This window comes from Haliotis cracherodii, unplaced genomic scaffold (genome assembly GCF_022045235.1).
Source record: "Haliotis cracherodii isolate W230 unplaced genomic scaffold, xgHalCrac1.p SCAF_22, whole genome shotgun sequence".
Taxonomy (NCBI): Eukaryota; Metazoa; Mollusca; class Gastropoda; order Lepetellida; family Haliotidae; genus Haliotis; species Haliotis cracherodii.
The window spans coordinates 6,538,175-6,550,921 of record NW_027266278.1 but is presented as its reverse complement, the minus strand read 5'-3'; the positions used below and the strand labels follow the sequence as shown (position 1 = coordinate 6,550,921).

General features: G+C 41.6%; 1 protein-coding gene across 1 annotated transcript in view; it reads right to left on the bottom strand.

Annotated features, from left to right (window-relative positions):
- LOC139471500 (uncharacterized) overlaps positions 1-12,747 on the bottom strand; it is a 147,211-nt gene that overhangs the window by 117,775 nt on the left and 16,689 nt on the right. Inside the window, exons 22-30 of the mRNA XM_071253857.1 lie at positions 12,375-12,541; positions 11,008-11,174; positions 10,211-10,394; positions 8,887-9,051; positions 7,361-7,579; positions 5,930-6,035; positions 3,538-3,609; positions 2,649-2,797; positions 1,818-1,956 (exon numbers count right to left, since the gene is read on the bottom strand). Of these exons, the coding sequence (XP_071109958.1) occupies positions 1,818-1,956; positions 2,649-2,797; positions 3,538-3,609; positions 5,930-6,035; positions 7,361-7,579; positions 8,887-9,051; positions 10,211-10,394; positions 11,008-11,174; positions 12,375-12,541 (1,368 nt within the window). The remainder of the gene's footprint in view (positions 1-1,817; positions 1,957-2,648; positions 2,798-3,537; positions 3,610-5,929; positions 6,036-7,360; positions 7,580-8,886; positions 9,052-10,210; positions 10,395-11,007; positions 11,175-12,374; positions 12,542-12,747) is intronic.

Below are 12,747 nucleotides of genomic sequence, written 5' to 3'. Positions count from 1 at the left end.
TTTAACTAATGCCAAGATGAACAATAAACTTCTACACCTGTAGCGACGTCTCCGTGTAGATTCTCACACCATCATGTAATGTTTTGTTCTGTTTGTTGTTTAACGCCACATTCAGCAATATTTCAGCTATATGACGGCGCTCCGTAAATATTAAAGTCTGGACCAGACAATCCAGTGACTGACATCATGAGCATCGATCGATCTATATGTAACTGGAATTCGATGACACGCATCAAGTCAGGGAGTCTGACCACATCCAGTCAGTCGCCTCTAACGACCAGCATGGGTTGTTGAATGACAATTCAAGTCGGATTTCCACGGGGGTCATGTACATGAAAATGTATATGTGGATTCTATTGCCTTAAATCCCTCAATCTAAACAGCTGTGCATACAACGCGGCCCTTACTTGTCTATTATTGTATTCACATCTCTTATGCAAGCTTTATACAATACTAAGAGGCACGGGTGGCCCTGTCGTCTAAGGACCGTCACACACTAAAGCACCGCTATAAATGCGCACCATGTCAGAGTATTTTCATACTGACGGTAAAACAATTTGATTGGACATTTATATTCTATGTATAATGCATACCGCTTGTAACCTTCACCATACATGATGGATAGGAATATGCATGAGAAGAAAGTATTAATAATGATGTATGTCTATCGAAGAAGACACGTTAACATAAAGTCAAAGGACAATCCTAAATCCAGCATATTGTTCCCGGTTTGACAGAGCAGCAAGCAACAAAAGTCACTTTATGAGCGATCGAATAGTTTCCATGTTTACGCTGACGCGCTGCTGGCGTGCTGCTGACGCGCTGCTGACGTGCTGCTGACGTGCTGTTGGCGCGCTGTTGACGCGCTGCTGACGTGCTGCTGACGTGCTACTAACGCGCTGGGATGCCATTGAAACAAATTATCATTGTCGGCTGGCTGCAAATTGATTATTGTTTTTTATCGTGTCTATACTGGGTGCCATCGGTGGGTTAGGATACGTGCTCCTTTTAGCGCCCACTTGGTATCATCACTTTTGGTAGCAATTCAAACACATGCTTATATATGATACTGTCGGAATCGTACAATGGAGAGATGGCATATGATCATGGAAAGTTTCCGGTTTCCTTAGATGTCTCAGTTAGCGAAATTACATTGTGAACATCAAGCTGATTATTGCATTGATTACATGATAATGCCCTGATATAGCTCGCACAATACCTATCTTACGGTAAAGATTTTCATAATGTTTGTGGAGAATAGGAACAGCAAGGGAACCAAGTCTTATTTTGAAACCTGAAATACGTATTTGTACCTTGTTAGCAGATCTGATGCTTCGAACAGGTTGGCACCATTAAATACGAAGGTGCTGTTCCCTAATAGGCAATGCACAAATGTTGCAGAGTCAGATCTTTGGTTCTCTTATCAGTTACATCAGTAAGTTATAGGAATACCATGGGTACTAACAGTTGGATGGCGTGGTGAGGGAGTTGATCATATGTTCCCGAGTCTCCACATTATATCAGTAAGTTATAAGAATGCCATGAGTACTCACAGTTTGATGGCGTGGTGAGGTAGTAGATCATATGTTCCCGAGTCCCCACATTATATCAGTAAGTTATAAGAATGCCATGAGTACTCACAGTTGGATGGCGTGGTGAGGGAGTTGATCATATGTTCCCGAGTCCCCACATTATATCAGTAAGTTATAAGAATGCCATGAGTACTCACAGTTGGATGGCGTGGTGAGGGAGTTGATCATATGTTCCCGAGTCCCCACATTATATCAGTAAGTTATAAGAATGCCATGAGTACTCACAGTTGGATGGCGTGGTGAGGGAGTTGATCATATGTTCCCGAGTCCCCTCTGCCCGCATCCCCCTCTCGGTCAGCTCCGTCCTCAGTTGGTCGTCCGTCATCTGGTACGGGTTGAAACACGGCTTGTTGTCGATCATTTCCTGCAGCACAAAAGAACGGCCATGTTGATAGTATGGTGAATGCAGTGTTCGTGTTCGAACAGATCTAGAAACGATTTATAAAATGTGAAAGACAATAATGTTTGATCAGCATTGACCTTGAATATGAGTGAGCGAGTGAGTTGGGTTTAACGTCGCTTAGAACAGTATTTCTGATATATCATGGCGTGTCACCTTAATGTGGGAGAAAAGCTCGAAGTGATGCATTTCTTAGTCGTTTACCAGTTTTGTGAAACCCACCACTACGGGTATGGTGCTGACAAACCTATAAACATAATCGGAGCTAACCGGGATTCAAACCCACGATCATGTGTTTTTGGAGTGTCCAAGGGACGCAACTTAGACGACTGAGCTGTCTGTGCCCAGCTCTTTGAATGAAGAGCAAGTGGGTTTGGTACAAGTAACGTAGCCATGAAGAAGGCTTCATAAAGAGCACAATACAGAAAAATACAATATCACCCGAACATACTTCCATCCCAAACCCCAGTATTCGAAATTCAGTAGGTCAGTGGATATGGTTTATGCCGTTTAAACAATATTTCGACCCCGGGCCTCAAGTGTGAATAGCGAAAGCTTTTTCATCTGGGCTGTCCACGGAAGCAGGCGCAATACACGGAGAACAAACCCCCAATACACAAAACTTGTTACTATTTCACAGGCTTCAATCAACCTACCTTTATTGTTAACACGACCTCAGCCATCTTCTCCTGGCTCTCATCAAGGCCAAGAATCTCCAGAAGATCCAAAATTGATCCCATTTTCAGGTTACGGATCGAGAACTGTTTCAAGAAAGAACCCACCCTTTTGAAGAGCCTTTTCAGAGCTGTAAAAACACATGGCAGATGTTGGTCTTGACATGACGAGTATTAGAAATTAAAGAAATGGATTTTGTCACTTGTATTTATCATTTAAGGAGATTCAAGGTTCTCTTTACCCACAACACATACAGTGAACAACACGTTTTTTTCAAATGGTCAAATGTCCACGCAATTGGGATACCATGACATACATGAACCAAGTCAGCGAGCCTGACCACCCGATCCCGTTAGTCGCCTCCTACGACAAGCATAGTCGCCTTTTACGGCAAGCATGTGTGTTGCTGAAGACCTATTCTACCCCGGATCTTCACGAGTCTCTTGTATCAAATGTCTCCACACAGGAAGACAGAATTCGTATAACTATTATAACTGATCTTGCCAATGTCAAGCTTAATACTAGCATAATTTACTTCAGCGTAGAGCTTTAAATTATCTGAATGTATCACGGTTTTTCTGGCACTGACATGACTTTTAATTTTACAAAACGTCAAAAAAATTAATTTCACCGGGGACAGGAAGAATCCAGCTATATTTCTGAGAAAAGTACGATGACACACAATCAGACAGGGCGCACTGCGACCACGCTCTCCACAGGCAGTTCTTAGGACAAGCATTGCGGGTCTTTTCCAACCCTATATCCAATAAAGGCTCTCCACTCCAGATAAAGCTTACTAACGCTCTCGTCAAATGTGTCGAACACACAGAACTGGTTCCCAGTTGCGATGGGTCAGATTATTTTCCTCACCTGGATCCTTGGTTTTCTTGGCCTTTTCCTTAACCTGAGTCTGGTGGGACTGTACTTGTTGTACGATAGGAACTGTGAAATTTACATAATGTTGTGTTTTTAATAGACAGATAGACAGGTACATTGTACATGTAGACAGTAAGGAGCTGGCCAATTACTATTCTAAAGGCAAGTTTTTCGTTTGGTCAGCCCCAAAGTAGAACACCATGGCATTGAAGAGAACATCAAAAAGATAATCGGGAGGGCGGAGGGGAAATCACTATCTGACATGGGTCATGTACATGTACATGTACCACTTCAGTTCAACCTAAAATATGGGCGGCCTTCAGTAAAAAAAAATACGAAGTTGAAATCAAGGACAAAAATGCGCAATAATAGTTATATATGTTGCGAATTAAGTATTAAATGTTTCCAATAAATTTCAAAATACAAAACAAACAGGCGCCGGTAAAACAAATACAAACTTGACATAAAAGTCCAAAGTACGCAATATTAATAGTCAAATCTTACGAAATGACGTCGTGTGAAAAGAAAGAACAATGTGTACTAAAGAACGTCAGTGAGCACGAAAGGATGTTGACAATAAAGATTGGTTTGTTGTTTAACGCCGCACTCAGCAATATTCCAGCTATTTGACGGCGGTCTGTAAATGATCGAGTCTGGACCAGACAATCCAGTGATTAATATCATCATCATCGATCCACGAAATTGGGATCGATGACATGCATCAACCAAGTCAGCGAGCCTGACCACCCGATCCCGTTAGTCGCCTTTTACGACAAGCATAGTCGCATTTTACGGCAAGCATGGGTTGCTGAAGACCTATTCTACCCCGGAATCTTCACGGGTCTTGACAATAAAGAACGCCCAAACTCGGAATGTTTTACAAATTGCAGCACCATTTGACAATAAAGAACGCCAGATGGTGCTGCAATTTGTAAAACATTCCGAGTTTGGGCTTCTTCCGCTTTGTATACGATAACTACATGCCGAGGTGCACAATGTATTCCTCGTGCACCCACCGACTGACGTCACACAGTCATTTGACGCTTAAGTTGGATTAATCGACAATGAACCAATTAACTGTTCATGCTTGGTACAACATGAGGGTGTTATGATGCGTTATGTTTCAGAAAACAAGCGAAATAAACCAGGTGTGAAAACAAATGGTAGCAAAGTCCCTATAACGGTGTAGGATGATAGGTGGCAACATTTGCTGTTTTTGTTTACGCATAAAAAGATTTCGGACAACACTTAGCAGGGTCTCTTTTTCAAATCGGTTTAATGTTTGCAGTTACATTTACACCACACCACCAGGCAGCAAATGGAACATTTGACATATATGCGTAATTTTATAGTCTGAGGTTGACACAGTGCTGCGCGAGCGCAATTCACGCACATTCACAGATGTTATAAAAAAGACGTGACACATTGAGCACTTCGGCATGTAGTTATCATATACTAAGTGGACGAAGCCGATTAAATTCAGAATGTTTTACAAATTGCAGCACCATCAGGCGTTCTTTATTGTTAACGTCCTTTCGTGCTCATTGACGTTCTTTAGTACACATCGTTCTTTCATTTCATATGACGCCATTCGTGACATTTGAGTATTGCGAACTTTTGACCTTTATTTCAACTTTCTATTTGTTTAACCGACGTCTGTTTGCTTGGTATTTTGACCTTAACTAGTAACATATAATACTTCATTCGTAACATTAGTCTATTGGATCCGTGAAGATCCGGGGTAGAATAGGTCTTCAGCAACCCATGCTTGCAGTAAAAGGCGACTATGCTTGTCGTAAAAGGCGACTAACGGGATCGGGTGGTCAGGCTCGCTGACTTGGTTGATGCATGTCATCGATCCCAATTGCGTGGATCCATGATGATGATATTAATCACTGGATTGTCTGGTCCAGACTCGATTATTTACAGACCGCCGTCATATAGCTGGAATATTGCTGAGTGCGGCGTAAAACAACCAACCAACCAACCAATCGACTATTAATGCGTATTTTTGTCCTATATTTCAACTTTGTATTTTTTGACCAAATGGCCGCCCATATTAAAAGCAAAAGCCTAGGTATAATGTTAACAAATCATAAGTGAACCGAATCTGAATCTCAAACACCATGAGCAGATTCTGGCATAGCTGGATATGGCATCTTAGACCACAAGACCCATCCATCTTCAGCAAAGAACATAATACACATGAAAAAGAAGAAAATGCAATTAGTCAGTTTGCTTTGAGTGTCAATCTCTTTCGGCCTTAGAAAACTTAGGCAAGTACCTCATATTGTACTTCTTAGTCACGTCGTCTGTATCCTTTGTCCTGCTATCAATAACAAAAGGACTTTTAGTTAAATGAAAGTGATATACAAATATAATTTACCATTTCCTGAGCCATCGGTTGTAGGGTCTTTAGAGGAGTCGAGATCGTCGGGTTTTTCCACCTTTTGGCCCATCCTTTCTGGACTTGTGTCATCTGTCTGGTCACTGTCCTCCCTGGGTGGGATGACGGGGTCATCCTTTATCGTGTTGCCCTGAACAGAAAAGGGTGGGTGAGTGAGGGACCAGAGAGGTGCAGTGCAGCACTCGGCAATATTATTACCTGTACATAATCGAGTCTGGACTGGACAATCCTGTGATGACACGAAATCAACCAAGTCACCGAGCCTGACCCCTGATCCATTTAGTCGGCTCTTACGTTGAGCATAGTTTGCTAGGACCGATGCTAACTGTGATCCCATGGGAATATGTACAGTCAGTTTGAACAGTTTATCATGTAAGTGGCGGGGGAGCTATGACGCTGGTCGTTGGTAAGTTGCAGTTCGATGAAATTGTTGGTCAGATCTTGTGTGGTCATTTACTGATTTCACAATTTTAGAACGTACCGATATCAGGGTTAACCTTGCGTTTTAATTTGGAAATCACGTCATAACAGTGGGTACAGATTGCCACAAACAGAAGATTTTGGTTGGTAAAGAATGTCAAAGATAAAAGTTGTTGTTGGGTAAAGAATTTTTAAAGACAAAAGTTGTTGTAGGGTAAGGAATGTCACAGACAAAAGTTGTTGCTGGGTAAAGAATGTCAAAGACAAAAGTTGTTGCTGGGTAAGGAATTTCACAGACAAAAGTTGTTGCTGGGTAAGGAATGTCAAAGACAAAAGTTGTTGCTGGGTAAAGAATGTCAAAGACAAAAGTTGTTGCTGGGTAAGGAATTTCACAGACAAAAGTTGTTGGTGAGTGTAGAATGTCACAAACGGAATTGTTGTTGGGTAAAGAATGTCAAAGACAAAAGTTGATGCTGGGTAAAGAATGTAAAAGACAAAAGTTGTTGTTGGGTAAAGAATGTCAAAGACAAAAGTTGTTTGTGGGTAAGGAATGTCAAAGAGAAAAGTTGTTGGTGGGTAAGGAATGTCACAGACACAAATTGTTGCTGGGTAAGGAATGTCAAAAACAAAAGTTGTTGCTGGGTAAAGAATGTCACAGACAAAAATTGTTGCTGGGTAAGGAATGTCAAAGACAAAAGTTGTTGCTGGGTAAGGAATTTCACGGACATAAGTCTTGGTGGGTAAAGAATGTCAAAGACACAACGTTTAGGTTGTATTTTGTGCCCAAAACAGTGCTTAGAGTCAGTGAAGTTTCAAAATACACACCTGCAATTTGAGTTTTGTATGCCGATGCTTTGTTTAATATTACCAGTACAACCATGGCTTAGAGACTAGGATACGTATTTGTCAGAACGGTTTCATATGGGTATTGATGAATGAGTTAAGTTTTAATACCGCATCAGCAATCCTTCGGCGCCATGACAAGGTTATGGATGGACAGTGTATGGAGGAATGGTGTACAGTTCTTACCTTAAACACCACTCTGAAGTCGTTACATCCCTGCAGCCATTTAGGCACCCCGGGGAGACGAGGTTCGAGGTAGCGGGTGGGGTCCACATAGTCTCCTTTCCGTCTGAGGGCAAAATGGATGTGACTGTTCTCGCCGCAAGGGGAGTTCGCTGCCACGCCTATCTTCTGTCCTGCACTTACCTGGGAATTACAGAGATGGTTAGAGAACTAGTGAGGATATTAAGACGGTACAAATACACGCAAGTCTAACGCAATTATTATATGACTGGCATTTTACAACCATTCCTTCGAAGTGACCGATTGAGATTGTTTACCTTGCTTCTAGCAATGTTTCAGCCTATCATTAGCATGACAGGGGACACCAAGAATGGACTCCATCATACTACCAATGTGGCCATGGGGACACGAATGCGGTTGTTATGTGTGATGTGATATAGCTTTCACCACAAGCTCCATCCCCCATTTATTTGTGGTGTGTAAAGTTCTACGCCGCATTCATGGCAATATTCAAGGAGACACAAGAAATACGATTTACATGATGTTCCCTTGTTGGGATTCAAAACTCGGTCTTTGGTTTGACGAAAGCTAAAAGATATTGAGACGGGCAAAATACACCTTCCTGAGGTGTATCAAATCTGTGTTGGATTAAGATAGAGGTAACATGCACATGCACCCAGCTCGCAGCGCTAGTTGGCTGTCATGGGCATGGGTGAATGCATTAACTAGAGACACAACACTCAAGTGTTTGGGGTCCTTTATACAAAGTTATTAGTTGCGGGGGGAAAGTTCACCAATCTGATGTCTTCATACACTTACATACTTGTTTTCTTGTACAATTAACGATCACTCCCTTTCTTCTGGTTTGCTACAATCTTATGTATGTAAGATATGATCGTGTCACAGTTTAATGGTGCCATAGACGGCCGAGACTGAGCAGAATGAGTCACTCTGTGTCATCATTACAGTGAAGCCTCGTTATTCGGGAAACCCCACTTTATGGACAAATACTGCTGGGGATGTTTACATGTATACAAAGTGACATTTCACAGAATCCAGGACTCGCATATCCAGATGTTTGTTAGATTGAACGATTTCATTCAGAATGCTTTTGTCCGGATTAACGAGGATTCACTGTCTCCATATTGCAGGTACGAGTTAGTTACAACCTATGAAGGGGGCACGGGTGGCCCGGTCGTCTTAGGCGTCGCAATTCGCTGTGCAGAGTTGCGTCCCTTGAACATGCCAGTGTCTTATAAGTTTTTTGTTCGAATGCCTAATCGCCTTGATTATGTTTCTAGGCTTGTTAGCACAACACCATGCTCGTTGGTTTAAACGAAGTGGTAAACGTCTAAGAACAACATTCACTAAGAACACCTCAAGCTGACGCCGTGATATAACTGGAATACTGATCAAAGCGTTAAAGCGTTAAACCCCACTCAATCACTCAATCACTATCAGCTATGGATGTTTCTATTGCATTGACTTACGGGAGTATCCACGTAGTCGGGGTCACTCGGGTGTTGGAAGGTGTTGTCGGGGTCGATGTTGGTAATAATGACCTCAGTGGACTTGAGAGATCCCCCAGTTGGCATTAGAATGACCTCATTAGGAGAGTCGGACAGCATGACATTGCCAGGAAAGGGAGCTACAATCTGCGAAATGCAACACGAATTAAATGTAATGGCATGAACTGTAAATTATCCTGATATCGATCATAAGAATAAAATATTATTACTGATGTTACAAAGCGAGAACCAAATAAGTGCAATTTCTCAGAAGGAATTCTGACACGATTTTCATAAATCCACAATTGCACACATAGCAAAGATAACACTCTTATCAATACAATTCTTTAAACAACAGCACAACAACCCTTTGCTACAACGTGTATGAAAGTAGTCACGTCATTCAGGACCATTTTACATCCATAGGGCTAGTTGAGACTTGTTTTTTCACTCCTTATATGTCATTTCAAGGTGCTGAGCCACAAGGTGTTATGTCGGATAACATACGCGCTGGTGTATTTTTTATTGATAGTCAAAGTGTCAAAGTGTTAAATGTTTTAACACAAATTACTGATCCGTGATATGCATGTTAAGAAAACTGGTGTCTCCATTCCACACCAACAACCAACATTGAGGTCACCCAATACACAAGCTGACATAATTATATCGTGTCCAATATGCATTGCATCAAATCAGTTGTGGTCAGTGAATGAGTGAGTCTTACGCGTTTCCTTATTTTGACTTGTATTTAATGTTCCGATGCTTTTGTTATGTTAACAGTTGACTTGCCTTTACATGTGTTTGAATCGGATGCCAGAAGCCGAGTAAATAAAAACGACAAAACCCTTTTGTAGGTGAAAACAGTCCATTTTATGATTCCGGCTGGATCCTAAGGATGTGTTTCTGAATGACTATAAACACACTAGGAGTAGGCAAAAAGGTGAGCGTATCCTGCCCCACCGGTAACACCCGTCAGAAACACATGGAAAGGCAAGGCAACTGTTCACCTAACAAAATCATCGGAACAAGTCAAAAACGAAAATTGCATCAGACATTATTTTTGTCACTGATGCGTAAATATGGACGTTTTCTCTTCACTGAGGCCTTGACTGTTGTAACCCTGATAAAACAACTTTTGAGCAAGAGTAACACGAGATGTCCGTGGAATGTAGACCCCAAAAGCTCAATCTGCTGGATATTGCTGCTCGACATAAAGGGAAAGTCAACAACAGGGAAGTTGAGGTCATCATATTCTTCTTACAAGAGTCCAATACCACACGGAACACACACCACTGCTGCTACTTACGTCTGCCCCATCAGCGATGGTGACATCAACTCCTTCATGCTGATACTCCGGCCCTGTCTCCAGCTGAGAGGGATAGCTGCCGCTCCCACTGCATCCACCCCCGGGCTGTCGGAGGGTGCGGGGGAACAGTTTGTGGCATTTGGGGCCGAAGACTCGACTTATCAGGGAGCGAGCTGTACGGTATCTGAGAATAAGACAATAAACCATAAACCATAAACCATAAAAGGTTTAGTTCAAGATATCAGCTTCAATTGGAAGCATTGTTAGCTGTCTTGCTATACATCCCGTGACTCCTAATATTTCAAACGGACCACTTATACAAACATGATACTCCATGTGCCTAGTGAATGATATACAACGTATTAAGCAGCCTTCTTTGATAAGTGGAGGCACCCATTACAAAGGTTCTGACTGGACTTTTTCTGTTCGTGTCATTACTGTCAGTAATCACCCCTTCAACCCTTTAATCACATCGATCTATGACAATGCATGGGATGAGTGAGCTGTTTTGAACAGTATTCCAGTTATATCACGCCGTGTCAGCTTAATGTGGGTAAAAATCCGACGTGATGTAGGTCTCCGGCGTTTACCACTTTGGTGAAACCCACAAGCATGGTATGGTGCTGATTAACTTTGAAACATCATCAGGGCGAGTAGGGACACGATCATAGGTTTCTGGCGCGCTTAGGGATGCAACTGTGCATATAGCATTTCGAGGCTGTAGACGACAGGGCCACCAGCGCCTCCTACATACATTGATACAAATTAAAAAACAGTCAAACATAATTTCCTGTTACCCTTCTTTCAGTGTGTTATAGGCATCCTTGATTTTGGCGAAAATGGTGAACACATCCTTGAACGTCTCAATGAACTTCCGTCCAAGTTGGCGCAAGGAGTCGAGAGGAACCATGACGTCATCAACAATCTCCGTCAACATGGTCACCACCTCCTTCCTCAGCATAGTCTGCAACATGGTGGTATTATTGTTAATTTACAGTTCTACTTGTAGGTTGTCTCCTCATTTGTTTTCAACTTCTCTCAAATATATATTTCTGAAATCCTTGTTATGTAATCTGTCTAAATGAAAAAAAGAAGGGTATTAGTGTGCATTTTAACATTTTAACGACATAAGGATAAAACAGTTATCTATAGAAACATAAATACTATGTGTATGTTAGTGTGCGATGTTTTGGGCAAATCGATTCAATACGAAATACGAAAATAAAAAAAGGTTCCCCATTGCCAATGGCACCACGCAAAAGTAAAATGGGATTAATTCCCTTTCTGTTTGAAAAATTAAATAACACTGTACCTTTGACGATTTGAATTTTGCAAGAAAAGGTATACATTGACTAACACAATGTATTACATTCCCAAACACGACAGTTCGAGTTGTGCAGTGACTACAAAATCATACAAGCAGACATATTTAACCAGTGGTCTAAGGCACTACAATTCGCTGTTAGTATGCCATCAGAATGTGCTTACTCAGTCAGGTCAAAGAACCACTCTTGAAAATGTTTCTGCTTTCTGTTGGTATTTTTTGTATCGATAAAACATAGTAAAGTGAAAGTCACATTTGTTCACCAGTCTGAATCACAAGTGGTTGTAATTGTCAACCGTGTTAAATTTCGAAAATATCTATGCAAACGTACAAAGCAGAATCTTTACAACAAGGTGGCTATCATTTCTTTATTATGTCCCTTAAGCAGATGGAACCAAGTTAATAAAGCGTCCACGAGAGGGACACTAGTCGCCATTCGGCTTGTCCCAGAATGACACAAGAGCTCACGAACGATAATTCTTCTGAATGTTTCTAAATCCCTTTATATTACTTTTAATGGCAGACATGTGGAGGACATTTCCAAATATGCCGCATCAGTGACACAAATTATGTTCCATGCAATTCCCTTTTTGACTTGTACCATATGTTCCCATGTTTTTGCAGGTGAACAATTGACTTGCCTTTGCATGTGTGTGTGACTATTACTATTTGATAGTGATTCATAAACACATGCTCATGATATAGTCGGAATTGTACAATCGACACGCTTTATGCAGAGATTTTTACAGGATATGGAAAGGGATTTGTCGCTGTATTTATATTATCAGTTTCACAGTCCAATTCGTAGACAGCAGAAGGAAGCGATCCCTACACACATACCATGTTGCTTTTTCCTTTCGAAAACTCCGCTACAGGGTCCTTGTGTCCGTTACCCACATCCTTCAACCATTTGTCTCCTTCTGTCGCCATTGTTCTCCCTGCCTCGATACCCGCCGTGATGATCTGTTGGACATGCGAACCCAGCTTCATCCATTGAGGGGGCTCCTCTTTTGTAACAAGATATAATTCATTGTCAGCATTTACACCCCAGCAGTGTTAAACCTTAAAATTAGAAACAAACTACCAAGCGAAACTTTCGTTCACAAGTACGTCTGACTGTTTGTTTGTTTGTTGTTTAACGCCACATTCAGCAATAGACTAGGTATATGACAAAGGCCTAAAGACAAAATAAACCGCCCACAAAACAGTGACT